This window comes from Ziziphus jujuba, chromosome 1 (genome assembly GCF_031755915.1).
Source record: "Ziziphus jujuba cultivar Dongzao chromosome 1, ASM3175591v1".
Classification (NCBI taxonomy): Eukaryota; Viridiplantae; Streptophyta; class Magnoliopsida; order Rosales; family Rhamnaceae; genus Ziziphus; species Ziziphus jujuba.
In genome coordinates, this window is record NC_083379.1 from 44,394,110 (window position 1) to 44,413,705 (window position 19,596).

Below are 19,596 nucleotides of genomic sequence, written 5' to 3' on the forward strand. Positions count from 1 at the left end.
AAATGAAATGAGCAGATATGGATGGGACAAAGGACAGGGCCATGTATAAATATGGGTAAATAAATTATTTTTTGGTCTTTAACAAATTTGACATTTTTTTTTTCTTTTTTTGAGGAAAGATCGATTCCAATTTGAGTGATTAAATATATACAATAAATATAATTAATATACATATATATATATATATATATATATTTTTTATCATTAAATATATATATATATATATTAATATGACTTTCTATCCAAAGAAAGAAATACGAAAGAGTCTAACAGAATTGTTTTGGACAGGCAAAAGGCCCATACATAAGCCTGAAAGGCCTATCCACATAGAATACCCTGGGATATGTTTTTACGTTTCTGTGGCAATTTCGTAATTATGCTTTCAAAACCCTAGTCGTCCTTGATGTGTCCATGGTCTATATATATATACTCTTGGAACTTGCTCTTGGAGCCGCTCTGCTCTTTGCGATCATCGTGTGTGCGTTTGTTTTGAGTCTGTATCTATTAGGGTTTAGGGTTTTCTTAATAACCTTATATTTTGAATAGAAATTTAAGATCTTAAGATGAAATTAGGGAAAAAGCATCGCAGGCAGGGATTGTGTGTATCGGCGTTGTGCAGCAATCAATGCACTCTGTATCCGAAAGAGTTCCCTGCGATATCAAGTTAAGGGGAAGGTGGGCAGTTGTATTTTATCATAGCCCTTGAAAATTTCAACAATCATCTTCCCCATATTTCCTTCTTTTTTCACCTTTTTTTTTTTTTTTTTTTTTTTTTCTTGTCAACGTTTAAGCTTCTTAGCTTTAAAAATAAATATATTGGTTGAGAAAATATAAGATTTGGGCATAATGTTGAATGAGCAGAATTAATATTCCCTAAGTTGGTTGCTGGAAAATGTTGCAATTATTGGGGTTTTGGATGGGTTAAGTTGTTAATACATTTTTATTATCAAACTAAACATTAATTTTTTCAATTATTTTTTCCTTGTGTTGAAAATTATGCATCCAAACAGTATCGAAAATTTTAAAAATTTATTTGTTCACGTATTTATTATAATTTTAAACTTATATATGTGGGATAATGTTGAATGAGTAGCCAAAAGTTGGCTGCTGAAATCTGTTGTAATGAATTGTAATAATTTGGTTTTTTGATGGACTAAAGCCGGGTTGATACCTTTTGATCATCAAAATGAACGTTACTTTTTTTAAGCTTTCGTTTTTTTTTTTTTTTTTTTTTTTTTTGTGATTCTGCATCCAACACTATTAAAAGATTAAAAATATGTTTGCTCATTTGTTTATTCTAATTTTAAGCTTATGAAATTGTTTATCTTACCAAAATGACGGGACAAAAAAAAAAAAAAAAAAAGCCTAACAATCCAAACCAATAAAAAACTCTAAATTAGTACGTTTTAGATGTAATGAATATATATATATATATATATATGTACTTTTTTTTGTGAATATATATATATATATATATATATGCATAGAGAAAAGTTACGGTTTAGTTACGGTTTGGTTCATCCATATGTGGATATGTATTTGTAATAATATAATCTGTGTATAGCAATCAATATATATATATTTACAAGCAGCAAATAATCCAAAACTAATCCACAAACAAGCAATAAGCAGAAAGCAGCAAACAACTCATAACTAATTCACAAACAAGCAAATAACTAATTCACAAACAAGCAAATATAGATACAATAAGATGATTTTAGAACAAGCCTAATGAAAAATCTAAAGAGAGAAAAACAAGCTCATAAATATAAGAGGAGAGAGAAAAAAAAAAAACAAAAGTTTTACCGACTAAGATGATGAGATTACAAGTTTAATCACTAAGAGAAAAAAAAAAAACAAAAGTTTTACCGACTAAGATGATGAGATTACAAGCTTAATCACTTAAAGCATGATTGGAATTTTGAAAAATCTACTGTTTCTCTCTCTAAAATCAGACAAAAAACTCTTTCTGTTATTTGGCACGAAAGCCTAGGTTTACATGTCATTAAACAGTGGTAAAATAATAATTTCAGAATTTTGTTTTTTTTTTTCTTTTTTTGGATTTCCTTCCTCTTCACTTCATCACAATCATCTATCAACTTCTCATATTCACCATTACCACCAAGCTTTTTTAAAAAACTTCTCATATTCACCATTACCACCAAGCTTTTTTAAAAAGTATCAAAGTCGACACTTTTTCATTGTCATTATTTTTTTTTTAAAGCATCATGTTTTTTTATGCGGATTCATATTTGGACAGACTGGACTATAACCTCTTCTTTTATATATATATATATATATATATGAAAATTTTATGGTGAGCACGGTTCGCATGAAGATTGCAATATTAGTGACGGTTTTTCATAGTATTAAGGATGGTTTTTTAGAAAATCGTTATCAATATTATGAAATATCGTCATCAATACTATAATCCGCATGAGAACCGTCCGTATCATAGACGGACTATATATATATATATATATGTATATATAATATGTTTTAATGTTTTTATATTAGTTTTTAACATTTTAGGCGGACAAATGGCCTTCAAGTTAGTATCAGTTTCGATTAGGCTGAATTGCTCTATTAGTTTAAAAAAACAAATATAATTAAAAGTTATAGAAAATATACAGATTCAACCAAATTAAAAACAGTGGATTTATGGGTGAAGATTCAGATAAGGTTGGACAAAATCATGAATGGTAGCCTAACGCATACCCTACCTAGATTGACAAGGATCAATTTTTCTTATATGAGAATTATAGAGATTATAATCAAATTGATCCTCATTACCTAACTTCCTTAATTATTTGATTAACAATTAAATCTTCTACCTTTCAACAAAAATAATATTAATATGTAAGATTAGAAGTTTAATGTGACCAACTCAATATGTTGCTTTTTTTCTTTTTCCCCTTCAAAGTTTGATTTGTTCAACCTTCTACACATTCCGGAGTTGACACATGGCATGTTGGAAATTTAGAAGGCCAAGCTATGCCATTGCCAAGCTTAGCAAAACAGAGCCTGCTAATGTATCCTAGTCTTGGGTACATGATACACCTAGATATACAAGCGCTTTATTTGACTCCCTTTTCTTTCCTTTTACCAATATATAAATAAATTGATTAATTAGTCAATAAATAAATAAATAGAAGGAGAGAATGGTCAATACACCCTAGTTGTCCTATCATGGAATAAATATTGGATGACAAGGATTGTGGCTACTGGATGAGGGCTTCATAGGTATAGAGCTTATCCTCTTCTGTTCCAACAAATAACACAAGCTCATGAAATTCAAACCATGTGACTAGATAATGAGGAATCTTAGGATAAGGCAATCAATCAACCAAATATACAAAAATATAAAAAGGACACTCCCATATATATATATATATATATACAAAGAACACAGTCCAGTGCATGAATTTTGTATGCTGCCTATCAAGTGGTCCAATTTCCCTTTTGGTCCTATATCTGGTAATGGACATTTGTAACTAAACAATTTCTTATAAATTAATTTGTGGTGGGATTTAATATTACATCGACGTGGCATGAGCAACTAGAGGATATGTACAAGGAATTACAGGTGTTGCCAGTTTACTTGAGAATCACATAAAACTTCATGTCTCCAGCTGTTACTTATAAATATGCTGTTGTCTCATAAGCAACCATTCTCATCCATCAAAGTCTTCATCAAGTGCTTTTATATATAAATATGTCCTTAGCTTATCGCACTTTTAGATATGCATGACACTTTTTCAAACGATATCCACAACCAATCTTTCTTTTTCTTCCTCTTCTTCTTCTTTTGCTAAGATCTAATGATCTATACTCTGTCAATGGGTGAAGGTGAAAATCAAATACTCCAACCTGCTCCACGCTCCAATATGACTGTATTTGATAACTTGGCAGAAAAGAAGGTGAATTGGGCGATCATGGATGGTGATGACGCATCATCTAGTTCATCTTCTTCCATTGGGAATTTATCATCAACTTGTTCAAACAGATCATCAACATCTTCATCGGACCTGGTTGATGATGCCACATCTTCTTCAACTCCATCTTCATCTTCTTCATCGCATTCTAATGGACCTCTATTTGAATTATCCGACCTCATGGCCCAACTACCCATCAAGTAAGTTTTTATTTTTAATTCCCCACAAAAGTTTTTGGTTTCAAGTTACAAACTCCATTTTTCAAGATTCGTCCTCTTCTTTTTTTTTGTTTTTTTCCCTATACATTGAAGACGTGATTCAAAACATCATTCTTCATTGTTTATTTGACGCTACCTTGCAACTCTTAAATGAATATCCTCAGAAAGTTGCACTCTTACTCAGAGTCGATATCCATTGCAATGCTTTTAAGCTTTTTAATCAAGCAACTTTGCATTCTTTGATCACCGTGTAATATAAATAATGAAAAAAAAAAAAAAAAAAGAAGGGTGTTTTAATATCCGACTAGGTTAAAAATTTATAAAGGCTGAGAGAATGAAAAGGAATAGTTACAAGAATTTGTAAAAATGAATTATCTCAAAGTGCTAAAAGGTGAAATAAACACTGGTTTTGATGGTCTTATCATCTGCCAAACGACTTAAACTTCTTCCTACTTTTTTTCTTTTTTCTTCTCCATTTTTGTTATATAGTTCATTTTTTTCTGTACATTCTAATAAACATTGGTAGGGGATCTTGCTAAAAATCTAGTAATTCTATCTGCAGGAGAGGACTTTCCAAGTATTTTCAAGGCAAGTCTCAGTCATATACATCTTTATCAAAGGTGAAGAGCATAGAAGATCTTGCAAAGAAGGAAACTCCTTATCAAAGAAAAATGAAGGCGTGCAAGAGCTATGGTGGTGGTTTGGATACCTATAAATCATATACTCTTCCTAAGCCCACCATATCTAAGAAGGTATCAAGAGGCTCTTTTTCATCTTTATTATCTCCTTCAAGTAGAAGAGGTAGCTTCTTAAGTACAAACAGGCTTCCTCCTATTCCTGTACAAAAGAATTTTTGATTTATAAAGTTGTACAATCTGTATGATCCTAGCACACCGTATATATTGCTTTTTGAAGATATATATATATATATATATATATATATATATGTACCAGGTGAAGCTATAATGTTGAGAAGTTTTTTCATCATCCCCCAACATTCAGAATTGTTTGACATACATGTAATAACAAAAAGCAAACAAAGGTACTATTAGAAATTCCTTTCCAATTTAGCACCTTTTTGGCACCAATTAATATTTTGGTTAAAAAAAAAAAAAAAAAACTCCCATACTGTGGATTTCAGAGTTGGAGCCAATAAGGTAGGGTTACTAAAACATTTTCAATTCCATAAAAAGCAATCTGATCAAATCCACTAGAAGAGATTGATGAGAACCTTCGAATTTGCCAGTGAGAAAGTGCCACACCAGCATATAAAGATAAGGCCAGAAAGGAGAGAGAACTAACTCATAAAAGCATAAAGGAAAAGAAAGGGATAAGAAACGTACATGAATATGACATTTTTTTAATTCTTGTCTCTAGAGAGGATGATCAGCCAATCATATTCTCTCCATTTAATTGAAATACAAAACTAAAAATAGAAATATCAGTTCCTACATATTTAAAACACTACCCATTTCTACAGTCAAGGGTTACCAGAGAACCTCCATAAACGATCTTCAGACGAAGAAGGCTGAGATAATCAGACACCACTGTTTTGTATTGATGATTTATGGAGATGTGACTGCACGGTTGCGTAATCTGCTTGATCGCCTCAATGGAGTTGTGATTACTTTCATGTCTTCGTCTTTGCCGCCCTAATTGACACATAGACAGGAAAAATTCATGCTTGATCATTAATCATAATTCATAATGATGAAAGATTAGACAAAATTGTAACAAAATCAATACTCGGTTACTACATAAAACAAATATGATGTTTATGAGATTATATTTTTTAAGATGAAGAGAAAAGAACACAAGCAATGGAATCACATCCAAGAGTTGAACTACATATAACAAATATGGTATTTACTTCATGGATGCAATGTTTACCTTGCAATAAAGCTAAATAAAAATTGTTGTTCCATAATAATACTAAAAGATGACTACTAAGATTAAACCAGATAACAGCAATGAAACACAATCTCACCTCTTTCCTCATAATCTTCTGTTCAGTAGTATAGCTTCCATATGAAGAGGAATCCATGGTAGAAAACTCCGACTTAGTTGGCTGAGCTTGAACAGAAACCGAATCACCAAGTCTCCTCGACATTTTTTTACTTTCTAAAGAAACAGAATGATTGTTTTCTTCACTTTCTGTTTTCTTGTTTTTCATGACAGAGCTTCTTAGAGAGCTGCTAACCTCTTCAACCTCAATCTCGCTTAGAAATTGAACTGTTGGTGCCCGGCTCTGGTAATATTCTTCAGAAGCTTCCTCCGAGAAATGAATTGAAGCCGAAAGGTTGTTTCTGAAAGAGGAAAGTTGCTGATCAAGTTGTTTATCTCCCCTACTAGGAAGCACTGATGTGCATTTCTCTACTAGCACAGATTCAGAATAAGGATACGAGGTCAGAGAAGAATCTTTTCCATTGAATTTCTTCTTTGGTTCTACTACTACAGATTCACAAGAAGGCTTTTCTTCCACAAAAGAATCCTTTTTTATGCTATTATCTTTATGCTTCAAGTGGAACCCCAAAACCAAAGATGCAACAATCACAGAGAACATCATAACCCATGTAAAAACTTTGAAAAGACTTTCTGTTCCCGTGAGCTTGATAAGCTCCTTCCTCAAATTATCCACGTTGACAAGATTAATAATCTTATCAAAGCCTGTAGTAGTATCAGTATCCATCCTCTCTGAGACATCTTCATCTGCCAAGTTGGTGAAGTTTCCTACACTTTCCATTCTGCTCTCCACCATTTCCTCCTCTCCTGCTTCATCACTGTAAACTTCAACTGAATCTGGTAGAACCTCATCTTGTAGAAAAGCATATATAATATCCGATGCTATATGATGCCGTTCAGACAAGGATGATATCAGGTAGTCGTCAGAAGATTCAATTTTCTCTGCAGTACCTTGATGTACTAAATTTTCAACCATCTGATATGGTACAACCTCATCAGTTCCCTGATTTTGTTGTTCTTCCACTTCACTCGACTCATTAACTATGGGTATCTTCTCACCTTCGGCCACTTCCCCACCTTCTGTTTCTCCAATTTCAAAATTTTCCACTTCAGTAACTCCAAAGTTTCTATCTTCAACCCTCCCTTCTTCCTCCACCCCATCACCAATAGCTATCCCTTCTCCTTCAATTAAAACCGTTTCTGTTTCCACCAGTTGATACATAAAGTCAGCTACTATATTCTCATGCTTCTTCACCAAAACAGCTTCAATAATATTTCCTTCCTCCATCCCCTTTTCAATAGCTCTTTTGGTTACTTCCATAAAACCCAATTCTTTTTCTTCTTTTTGATGGTCCAAAAGAAACTTTCCAGTTTCAAATTTCTTCACTAAAGAAGCATCATCAAATGTATTATTCTGAAAATTGTAGTAGCCATCCTTAATACCCATAGGAAATTCCAAGTCACAAACAGGTGTTAACGGGTGCATGGAAGATATGCATGAGGCAAAAAGTACTAAAACCACAATCAAAAGCAAAGTTTTCAGTGCCCCTTTTGAATTGCAGCTGCTCTCTTCCTCTTGGTCACCACTTTCGTCTTCGTCGTCGCTGTCATTTTCCAACATTTCCCCATCGGTTTCGTCAAGTTCTTCATCTTCTTGCTTTACAGAACCTTCTCCAGAGGAAGAAGAAGAAGGGGAAGAAACCAAGGAAGTGCAATTGGAAGTGGCAGCGGCAGCTTCCTTATCAATGCTTCTCGGGGAGTCATCAAAAGAACCACTTTGGCTAGCAGTCGTAGTAGAAGACCCATCTTTTATTCCATTTTCTCGGCCAAACAGGACCCTGGAGCGCCTATTTGGCTTGTAGCGTCGGAACTGAGGCCTCGGAGAAAGGTAATTCGTTAATGGATCATATGGCCGTTGAGATGAAGAATCAGGGAAACGAACATTTTCCTCATCATTAATATTGAACTTAGATGAAACTGGAGGCGATGGCAATTTCGTTTGAGACAGAGTTTTCCCCTCAGTTGAGAAGTTCTTTCTTGGAGTTGGAGACACTGACATGCAATTCTTGTTGGGCATTGGTTTGTTTGGGGTGGTTTGAGACGATGATTCATCAGTAATAGTAACTGGATTCACGTCCACCAGAGTGGCTGTCTGATGGGTCTTCTCATCCGGAACATCCTCATTCCTTTCAGTTAGAATCTTCTTTCTCGGAGTAATTGCTTCGGATGCTGCGGCGGATATGGTGGGCGATGACAATTTCGTTTGAGACAGAGATTCCCCTTCACCTTCAGTTAATAAGATCTTCTTTCTTGGAGTTGGAGACACTGACTTGGAATTCTTGTTGGGCATTGGTTTATTTGGGATGGTGGTTTGAGACAAAGATTCATCACTAGTAACTGGATTCACCATCACCAACAGAGTGGCTGTCTGATCGATCTTCTCGTCCGGACCCTCATTCCTTTCAGTTAAGACCTTCTTTCTTGGACTAATTGCCTTGGATGCTGCGGATATGGTTGGCGACCTGTAATTCTTTGCCATTGGTTTCTTTGGGTTATGAAAATTTGTACCCATTTGCTGATAATATTTTTGTTCGTTCTCATCATCTGTATCCATAAAAAATTAAGGAGAAAAACTATCTGGGGTTAAAAACTCCAAAAAGATACAAGGAATTGAATGCATGAACCAAGTTTGTTTCTTATTTCTTGGGGGTGGGGGGTATGAAAAGGTAAAATTTTGTGATTCTGTCGCTAAAAATGAACACCATGGATTCTTTATCCGCGGGCAAACCGTAAAAGATAAAATTGCAAAATAAAGGAAAGGAAAAGGGAGAGAGAGTAAGTATTACCAGATCCATAACAAGGTTTTGGAATAGCGGAGGGCTTGAAGGACTTGGACGATGACAGACAATAATCCATATCCATTTTTTTGCTTTGTTTGAGACAGCAATGAAAATTCTTTCCTGGCGATGATCAACAATCAAGATAATATGATAGTCCTTTTTCGTCTTCTTCTTCTCTTCTTCTACTTGTGATTTGTGATTTGATTTGTGGAGGCGAAATCAGATGAGAGAGCCTGTTGTGATTTGTGAAGAGCGCGGAGATGACCGTTGCCAAAACGTATATTTATGTTTGAAATTTAAAATTTTTGGACCGTTGGGAATGCCAGACTGGCATACAACTTTTAACAAAATCTAATTACTTTTTTTTTTTTTTTCCCATTTTGAGAGACAGAAAATTTAAAAACTTGAGAAAATTACCAAATACCAACAATATTAATGTTTTATACGGTGTTAAAATCCACCTGTGGGTTTAATATACAGAATACACACAAATTTTAATAAATAAATATTTTGTCAATATGATCATAAAAAATTAAAAAAAATAATAATTATGAGTGAGTGAGACTTTGCATTTATTGTATAATTTTATTTATGAAATAGTTTGGGTTTCATTAAGAAGTCGTAAATGCCTTGGATTAAAAAATAATAATTTTGATCTGGGTGAAATGAAATTATTAAAGGTCATATTCAATAGAGATCAATGTGGTTTGGTCAAGCTCAAATTATAATTATTTAGCACAAATTGGAAATGTGCTACTGCTACATTACTGGCAGATTTGCAACGAATTTTCGTCCTTTCATCAAATCAACGAATTTTTTTTTTTATTATTATTATTATTTCAACTTCATTCTTACTAATAACCCATCGACAACATTTAATTTCTATCTCTCTCTCTCTCTCTTTTTGCTACGTTACCATAACTCTCAATCTTCCTTTCATCAAATCAAAATCTCTGTTATTCAATACAATAAAAAGAAAATTCTATGAAAAAAATCACTCCGTTCAATCATTCTCTGTAACCTCAAGTACCAAAATAGCTGTCTATATAACCTCTGTCATGTAAAAACTGCTGTGATTATGTGAAATGTTATTGTAAGGCTTACTATTACTGATCATATTTTAGCTCTGGATTTTGCTTGTGTTTGAATTATTACCCCCATTGTAGGGCTTGCCAAGACCTGTCATATTTTAAGCTTTGGGTTGTACCTATTTGTGACTTAATTATCTCCATGAATATTTGAGAGATTAGGAAAATGGCATATAGACTCTGCAAATTATATCGTAAATGATATAGTTTATCCCTGTCCATTTATTTTATAGAGTTCTTTCAGTGCCCTAGCAATTTTTGCAAGACTCAGTCCACAAACTACAATTACCTTTATACTCTTTGAGAAGCTACTCAGGATCTTGCTGGTCCAAGTGCAATCTAGCCTCAAGATTGGCCTTCGTGGAACTGTCCTTGCTTCTGGATATGACCTTCGGCCAAAGATATAAAATGTTTGAAATTTTAAATTTCTGGACAGTTGGGAACAAAGGGCATGAACAAAAATTTCATGACTTAGCAAAAATTTGCATTACCAAGTAGCGGAAATTTGCATTACCAAGTAGCGGAAATTTGCATTACCAAGTAGCAGTACCAACCAAATTAACATTTTTATACGGTGAAAAATTCACGAGGATTTTAATCCCTTGGACTATCAGAAGAAGAGTTAAGTCAGTTAAAGTTGAGAATGTGGTTCGACACTCAATTTAAGTTTCATTTATCACAAATTATTGTGCTGCATCACTGGCTGATTGCAATGAATTTGTCCTTCCAATACCCAAGCTTATGCCATTTGGAGTTGTGAAAAAGTAATGTTCATTGTAAAAAGTAAAGCCTGAAGCTTCTTTCTCCTGTTGGTAGTAAATATATGTTAATTGACAGAGAGAAGGTAGGAATATCCTCATCAAGCAATGCTGCTTCATTGTAGTTGTTCATGTTCTGAGGCATCCTTATCTGGGCCCTTAGACAAAGAAACTTTTGTAGAGCATCCTTCATCTGGAGGTCCATTATTACAAGGCGTTGCCTGGGCCCAGTGGACCTTAAAAACTACAAGTTCTCCATCACTAACCAAACCGATTAGAATACCAAGAACTTGCAAAAGGCATTTGGTCTTTGAGCTCAAGTTTTAAAATCCCCTAATTTCATATGAGTTCTCAACTTGAGAAGTGTGAACTGTATTTAATCAAGATTTGACGCTTCAACTTAGGACAAGCAGCAAACTATTAACATTTCATATAGTTTGACAAATATATACCCAACATTCCAACTACGAATTGCATCTACAATAAGAATAAAATATGCTATTTTTGTACGTTACTTAGTCATAAGGCGAAGATTAAGTAATCAAAATAATATAAAGTATCTATTATTATTATTATTATTATTTTTTTAGCTTTTATCATTGCATTTTTGCAGGGTAGGGGAAACACGGACCTTAAAAGGGGAAAAAAGAAAAGGTTAAGTTAGATATGGGTCCACAAAGTGTATGCATTTTTGTTAAGGTTCCAAAATCCAAAACCTTTTTACCAGTCGAAAATAAGCTTTCCAGTTAAGAAAGGGACAAAAAATGGCGGTGGAGGCTTTATATCTAAAAGTTCTAAACTATTTCCATTTTGAATAGTGCTTGGCACATGGACATATGGGAGCTCAACCCCATACAAGCAAAATACCAATGCCCAAAAGCCTTACTCCAAGATGGTCAAAGTGGGGTAGTTCTTCATTAACATGTTCTCAACCACTTTCTAAAGTTTCAAAACTCGCAAAGTCCAAACTAGAAATTTGTAGAGTGATTAATGCAAATTTTGACTAATGGACTAATTTCACTTTTCAGAAAATGTCTTTTCTTTTTTTAGTTTTTGAAGCCACCCCACTTCAACCTTGTTCAAAGTTCAAAGATTTTCAAACCACAAATCTTTAGAAAGTTTTGGTTTTTTTTGTTTTTTTTAAGAACCCATATTGGATTTGCATTAATTAATTGAGGTTTACCAATGGATTACTAATATTTATATAATTTTCAAAGTGATTTATTATATTAATTGCTTTATAAAATCATGGTATTTCTTTTGCATTTTTCGAGGTCCCAGTAGGGATGACGAAAGCATAGCTTCTCGACCAACACGCTCATGTTCTTCTAGGAAACACTTTTTCTAAAAACAAATTGAATTAAAAATAATCTGTGGAATCAGAGTTTCAGTGTATGAATCAGAAGAGACATACTGATAATTAGGGGGAAACTGTAAACCACTTTGTTTAATATCGGATTAGCCTTATAGCCGTTCTCAAACGTCTCTTTCTAGCATTCAAAAGCATAATATATAATTTGTATTTTTATGTAGTACAATAATAGAGCCGCTTTCTTGTGATTTGTGTTTTCGGGTGGTTCAGGGGTGTAATTGTCATTGCCTATGCAGTTTAAACTTTTGAAGTGAAGAGGGAAAAACACTATTCTATTTACATCCTAACATTAACGTGTCTGCATTACTAATTTCTCATACAAATTAATTAATTTGGCCATTATTAATGCAACAAATGGTCTTTGTTTCTGTCCCCTCTTCTTTAACAACAAGAATAATGAAGGTTAAATATTTATACTTTGTTTCAATTAATTATGAATTCTTCAATCTGATCTAAACTGTAAAATTTATAAAAATTCAGAGTTTTTTTATAGTAAATAAATGAAACATTCAAATTTGAAATAAATTGTAAGGAAAATGTAGTGGCATTATTTCCACTGAATTGTCCATGCTGAAACATTAATAAAATTCACAACTTGAACATGTACAGTTTTGAACCACTATAAAACAATAATTGCTATTTTTTTCTTTTGTTTTCTTAATTGAGAGGTAAAAGAAAGGAAGAAGAACATTATTGCGAAGCGGAGACAAAAATCACAGGATTTTGGTGGGCAGTAATGGAGGTTAATGATGGTGGAGTTAATCGTGAATAGAAGCAAAGAAGAAGGGCAGGCATGGGATGGTAAATTATTGTCGAGGACAAATCTAGGGAAGAAGACCTTACGGACACGCTGCACGAAACGTCTTAAGAGGATGATGTATGGCTTAAGCAAAAGAGATAATGATTCAGTCAAAGACCAGCACAATTACCCATATTGCCCTTCATGATGACGTTTTTTTACCAGAGAGCACGTGAGCCATAGCAATGGATACAGGATTAAGCTTGAGGATGATGCAAGCAAAGCAGAGGTCCCAAGAAAATACACCCAAAACCCACAAAACCCATCAATCGAATCAAACCCCTAATCATTGTTGATATGAAATTTGACATACTTCCTTACATGCCATTACATTTACCACCTTCTTCCCTCTTAAAGCCTAAAACCATGCTCTTCTATTCTCTGTCACGTGCACTTCATGCGCCTGAAAGCCTGCTTCTCAAAAATACTTTGTTTTACTTTCTCAAACATATAAATTCTCCTTTTGATTTTTTTCTTATTTATTTTTCTAATTTACCCAATTATGAAGTGTAATTGAAACATGGACAACATTGTGGAGCTCTATGGTGGCTGTGCCTCACCTGCCCGCTAATGTGTTCTGAGAGTTTCAGACACAAATGATGGAGATTTTGTGGTTAAAACATTGTAAAGAACACTTCAAATTAGAACAAATTAAATAAATCATTAAAATAATTATATTCAACTTTAAAAAAAAAAAAAAAAGACAAAACAAAATTAGTCTTATATTATAAACTGTTCCAAATCAAGCGGGAGGAAACAATCGATTTACTGTTAGCCCATTGTTTTGTGCCATGCTATATATTACATCACAATATGGAGCCGATATGGAGATTCTTTACCCTTTTTTTTTTTTTTTTTTAACTGATTCCCCTTTTACTTTTATGAAAATTGTGGTGTCCAACTTTGCATGATTGCATCCAAATACCATGTAGAGCAACAGAGTAAGAGCACCATGATGTTCCTATGAGCGTGGTTGTATTGAGTCTCTTCGCTCATGAGCTTGGGATTTGAACCAACACTCCAAAAGTTGGAAATTTTAAAAAGTAGGTGACACTGACTTTGTTCGATATTTCTTCTGAAATATTCTTTTTCTTAAAGGTACATGTCAGGAGGCTACATTCAAATAGCTATTTTGCTAATCAAGTCCAAATCTCATCAACACTTTCACTTGGATAGACCTTTTAATTATAAACTTTACTATATGTTTAATCAGCTAATGCCTAAGTTTACAAGATTCAAACCCCAAAAAATAAATAAATAAATAAATATTTGAATCAAGGGGGTTGTCAAAGACCACTTGCAAGTTATAACACAGTTGGAACTTCATGGAAGCTGCCTCATCTTGGAGGGAAGCTTGGGGTTTCAAATTTTGTCTTTTTCTTGCTTACTAAACATTAGGTTAAGGATTTGTAAAAATAACATGCTTGAAATTGGCAATCTCTCTTATTGTTAATGCTAATATACACACATAGATAAATAGTTATTTCAAATGGTCAAAAGACTAGCAAAATTTTACAATTTGAACAAGTCATGTAACAATTAGATAGATGGTGCATTCAATAGTAAGTTATTTTATTTAATAAGACCATTCAATGGTTTAGTTTATCGTGTCATGTAGTGAATACAGACCATCCGATTAGAAAGTGAGGGTTAGTGATAAAATAGTAAAAGTCTAATCACAATAATTCAAAAAGGAGAGCTCCTTTTTTCTTCTTATGGTTAACAGAGAGAGACAGAATCTATATATTTCCAATTGATTACAAGTCATGCATGAAAATCCAAGAAAGTGTAACCAAATGAAAATAACAAATAAAATGATCCCATATCATTGCTTATAAGAAAATCAAAGGGAGACTGTTTTTTTAGAATAATTTACAGAAGCACTCTTGTGTTCTACCCTATTTCTTCATTGTTAAAAAACTAAAAATTGGATCAAGGATTGGAGAAGTTTTCTTCTCGTCTCCAAACTCCTTTTTTTTACCATCTATGCAAATTGCAAATCCTTCCAGAATTTTTTTTTTTTTTTTTTTAAAAAAAAAAACCAAACACAGAGGATTCTTCAACAACAAATTTTCTCTCAATAGTTCAATGCTTCTTCTTGAACTTGAGAATATGTCGACCTATGCATTCTAACACTGCTTATGCTGTTTCTTGCTGCCATTATTTCATTCAGTGAAAGCCTCTTCTTATGCGCTGATTCTGGTCTTTGCTTTGGGGCACTGTAAGACCTCAACTTGGCCTTAAAAGACTGAGTGTTGGCCATGTAGTTGGGGAAATTCGAATAAGGCCTAAAGAAGCTGTCTCCACAAACGCTCTTGGCTGGTGTAGTTGGAGAATTAGACCAGAAAGAATTTGAAAACTTAGGAGTGCTATGAGCCGTGGAGAATTTAGTTTCATTGCTATTGAAATACCATTCATAATCTTGTACATGGCGGCAATCCGGTACAGAGATTCGAGCCGGGACAGGACAAGGCAGAGGCGATGAGATGGTTTGGTAAGGCAAGTCTTCATCACATTCGGACAATGCAGTGCTGTATCTCCGAGATCTTGATCTGGGTTTATAGGTATCGATTTCAACAATTTTCGGGCTTTCATCGAATCCATTAAAGGATGCTTCGTAACTAGTTGATAGTCTCTTGCTGTGGAATTCACTCCTTGTTTCATCAAACCTTTCCTAGAAGAAGAAAAACGCAAAACCATTTTCCAAATGTGACATAACTAATTATTGAACCTTTGAAAAACATGTGGAATGGATTATGGATATTATTATCTTACAATGGATTTCCGAGCATGAATTTCAGGAAGCAATCTGTTCTCTTTGTTGAATGAACGACGAGCACGTTGAGATCTCACAGCAGTTTGAGCTCTTATAAGAGCTTGCATACTATGAAGAGTGGCGGCGGTCCGTTTCCGGACTAAAAAGCCTCTAACTAGAGCCTGTAACTTGACCAATCCTTTCAGAGCCCGAAGTGCCTTTCGAGCCTGCAGATATTGAAAACAGGCCTAAGATTTTCCAGTTTATGCATATAGCTAATTAAGTACACTACACAAGAATAAAGTTTGACAAATTTGGATTGGCCTAAATGTCACATGACATAAAGCAATGCCAAATGTAGAAGAGGAAAACATTTCCCAAAATAGAAAGTATCCAGACAGACACAAACACAACTTAACAAACAAATCAGAGAAGACACCGGACTTGAATGACCACCCAATACGGCAAAGCATATACATTTTTCCAAATTTCAAATTGTCCAATTCAGGAGGGAACTACTCCAGAGGGAAATAAAGAAAAACAAAAGAAGAGAAAAGCTAATTTATTGCTTGGTCAAACAGTTTAAGAAACCAATACACTGTTTCATTGACTGAGAAAAACATGTTGCAGTTACTGTTCCATTAGGATTTGAAAAACAATTTCCTCATCTTTTGACTGTTGACTTTTAAAAGGTGAGAATTAAGAAACTTCTAAAACATTAGCCAAAAATATTTCTTAGATTTGCTACTTGGAATCAATAACATTGAAAAATTATCACAGTTAGTAAGCATATCAAAAACAAGTAACAGGAAAAAAAACTTTAATGTAAAAAATGTTAGCAAGAAAACTTACCAAATAGCCTCTGAAAACAGTCTGAATCTTCACAGCAGCCCACCTATCTCTCTTTCCACACATGAGCCCACCACTTTGGCTGGTGAGCCTCACGACCGCCACTGCAGCCTGGGCAGCAGCCACGGCAGCATCGGCGGCAGCAGCCGTGGCTGCAGCCACGGCAATTGCGTGCTTGTTTTGCTCCTTCTCTGAGTCTGCAAGATAGGATCTGAGCCAAGCAGCGTCGGAGGGATTGATATTTGGTGGAATATTGGTTGAAACATGACCAACCGTGCCCGTAGTCCTCGCTGACTTGCCAAAACTCCACCTTTTCTTCTCCTTTCGATCATTAAGCGGCGTCGTATTTGAACTGTCAACTTGAATATTGTCGACCTTATCTTTCTTCCTCCCCAACAGACCTTTGAACCATCTGGTAGCCCTTCCCATACTCTCTCTAGAATTTGGAGCTTACAATCTATAGAGAGAGAGAGAGAGAGAATAGCCAAAGACTTAGTCCTAGAGAGAAACAAATTACGCACCGCGTCAAAGATCCAAGTGGGGTTTATTTACAAACAAACACCAGCTAAACACCATATGAAAGAGAAAAAGACAGGCACCGAAAAGTGGTAGAGACTAGAGAGAGAGAGAGAGAGAAACAGAGAGTGTTAAACAATGGAACCAAAAAAAAAAAAAGAATGGAATTACCTAGGTGGTGGAGTTGTATATAGAAAGAACCAAAATACAAAACCTAGTAGTTATCCCCCATTTTTAGCACTCTGGAAATTGGAGTGAGAAAGGTAAAGAGGGAATGGCAATACCAAAACAAACACTATGAGACAAACAAAAGGTAGAGTTTGAAAAAAACTGAAATTTAAAATCCCAGATGGAGGTTTATATTTGAAAACAGAAATGTTCTGCAAGATCTTTTAGAATCTTTACAGGTTGCAAGCAGAGAAGTGTGGAGCAAAAGATTAACAAACAAAAAGCATCAAAAACCTTAAAATATAAATATTAAGTCTGGATAAAGACTGAGGTTTTATTTGAAAAGAAAATTCTGACAGCACCTCGTGAAAAACTGCATTACAGGACAAAAAGATGCCACAGAAAGATACAGAGCCTAGCTTAAAAACCCATAGAATATATAGAAAAAGGAAAAACTTTAAGGAAAAAAAAAAAAAAAAACCAGAAAAGCAAAACAAACAAGAAATTACAGACAATGTATACAACGTAAAAAGCTTATAAAAATTGGAGCTAAAAATCAACAAAGAGGAAAGAGTCATCACCTCACACTCAGAACCAACCTTCTAAAATTCAAAAAAAGCGCCGAGTACGCACCCCTCCACTTCCTTCAATGACTTGGCCTTCGTAAGCCTCCACTCCAGCAAAAAGCTCTAGAATTTCTACTTTTTTTTTTTTTTCCCTTTTTTTCTAATAAACTCTCTCTCTCACTTTCTGGAGCAACGTGTACTAAAAATGAAAGCTACCCACTGACAATCCCGTGAATCTCTTTCAGTATTTTATGCTTCACTGTCAAACCCCCTTTTGAGTATTATGCTTCTCTAGCACCCACCCTTCCACTCTCTCTCTCTCTCTCTCTCTCTTCTCCCATTAAAAGAAAATATCACTGTTTTTTCATCTTCTGAAAACCCCCCATACCACCCCTTTTAAAGCCCAAGATTCTCTCTCTCTCTTTCTCTCTCTCTCTGTATCTGTAATCTGTACTAAGTCTTCAAGTTCGCTGACTGGGTATTAAATCGTCCACCATGGCCCTCCTCTTCCTTCAAAAAAGAGCACTTTTCCTATCTTCTATTTGTCCCAAATAATGAGTAGCCAGGGAAAGGCTGAGACTTCGCTTTCTTTCTTTGGTTAGAGAAGATCATTCAGCTTCCGTATCTTTCAAAATGTTGCCAGAAATGAAAAGAAAAAAATTTCACTGAACCTCTCCATCATTCCTATCTCAGTTTCTTTTACTGACTCACCATCATTTCCAGCCTCACTTTTCTCTGCTTTTTTTTTTTTTTTTTTTTTTCTCTGTCTCAAAAATCTCTGAAACAATGCTTTAGTGGAAAAGGAGTCTTTTCCCAAATGAGGGTACAATGGAGCAGATCTGAATGGATATGGAAGTAGAATACAGACATTTGCTTATTAAGAGAGTCCAGAAGAAGGGTTGTGAGAGACAGGAGAAGCCAATCTTGGGATTAGAAATTCCATAAATGTTGGGTTTTTGAATTTTTTTTTTCTTTTTCCTAATATTTTGGATATTGCCAATAAAAATGGTAATCTGCCACCATTGGCTGTGTAGTGTGTTAGTTAAAGCTGATTTTGAAAAGGAATTTTGATTTAACGTTTTGAAAAAATGAAAATTCTATTTGAATTCTAGATAATATTGACGGTGGGCCAAAAAATAAAAAAATAAAAAAAAGGTGTAATTTTCAAACTTATTTGACACATTAAATAAGGTCATAATTTATTTATTTATTTAATTCTTTAACGTTTGCCTTAATAACATTACCTTGATCTGATCAGGAATTCAATAACCCACTTACCGTTACACTATATGGGTATTAAAATGTTTTTCAAAACCATGTCTATAAAATAAAATTTTCCTTGTATTCCGCTTAGCTGGAGATTATAAAATTCAAGCTTTCATCACCTTCACATTAAAATACTACGTCCAAAAGATACAACAAAAAACCCTTCAATTTCAAAGACAGTAAGTACTTCCTTTACAACTATGAAAACAGTTGGAACCTGATTCTTGTTTTCTTGAATATTCATTTTTTTTTTTTGGTTGATAAATTGAATATTTATTTTGTTAACAAATAAGTGAAACGGCCTCCATTATGATCTTCCAAATCCTCTCCTTTGTTTACCCTTTTTCTTTTTTTCCAAAAAATAAAAATGTACGGATCACTTATATGGAAAAGGCTTGATAATAAGCCAAAATATACTCAAAAACTTGTTCAGCTTTGTGCTATAAATTAATTGAATTGGGACAATAATAAGGCCAGCTAAACATATATATAATTATCAATTAC

The 19,596-nt window shown here is 34.2% G+C and overlaps 3 protein-coding genes and 1 non-coding gene across 7 annotated transcripts; 2 read left to right on the plus strand and 2 right to left on the minus strand.

Moving 5' to 3' along the window:
- The first annotated feature begins 586 nt into the window (after positions 1-586).
- On the plus strand, positions 587-735 carry LOC112489360 (small nucleolar RNA snoR135). The gene has a single exon (XR_003053645.2). It is a non-coding gene; the product is annotated as a small nucleolar RNA snoR135 (small nucleolar RNA).
- A 2,931-nt stretch (positions 736-3,666) lies between these two features.
- On the plus strand, positions 3,667-5,069 carry LOC107435351 (protein OXIDATIVE STRESS 3). The gene is made up of 2 exons (XM_016046947.3): positions 3,667-4,135; positions 4,716-5,069. Exons 1-2 carry the CDS (start codon positions 3,822-3,824, stop codon positions 5,008-5,010), a joined length of 609 nt encoding a protein of 202 aa, XP_015902433.1. The 5' UTR covers positions 3,667-3,821; the 3' UTR covers positions 5,011-5,069.
- A 382-nt stretch (positions 5,070-5,451) lies between these two features.
- On the minus strand, positions 5,452-9,219 carry LOC107435335 (uncharacterized). The gene is made up of 3 exons (XM_016046919.4): positions 8,962-9,219; positions 6,141-8,719; positions 5,452-5,805 (listed from the first exon to the last, which is right to left on the minus strand). The coding sequence occupies exons 1-3, from the start codon at positions 9,035-9,037 to the stop codon at positions 5,719-5,721; spliced, it is 2,742 nt and encodes a 913-aa protein (XP_015902405.3). The 5' UTR covers positions 9,038-9,219; the 3' UTR covers positions 5,452-5,718.
- Positions 9,220-15,009: 5,790 nt separating this feature from the next.
- LOC107435339 (protein IQ-domain 26) lies at positions 15,010-18,846 on the minus strand. 4 transcript variants are annotated; one of them, XM_048470478.2, is made up of 4 exons: positions 17,860-18,846; positions 16,580-17,033; positions 15,748-15,954; positions 15,010-15,646 (listed from the first exon to the last, which is right to left on the minus strand). In XM_048470478.2, the coding sequence occupies exons 2-4, from the start codon at positions 17,003-17,005 to the stop codon at positions 15,050-15,052; spliced, it is 1,230 nt and encodes a 409-aa protein (XP_048326435.2). In that variant the 5' UTR covers positions 17,006-17,033; positions 17,860-18,846; the 3' UTR covers positions 15,010-15,049. The 4 variants fall into 4 exon arrangements, with proteins under 4 accessions (XP_048326435.2, XP_024923673.3, XP_015902411.3 ...); XM_025067905.3 differs by having other exon boundaries at positions 16,580-17,074; XM_016046925.4 differs by having other exon boundaries at positions 17,842-18,846.
- Between the last annotated feature and the right edge of the window lie 750 nt (positions 18,847-19,596).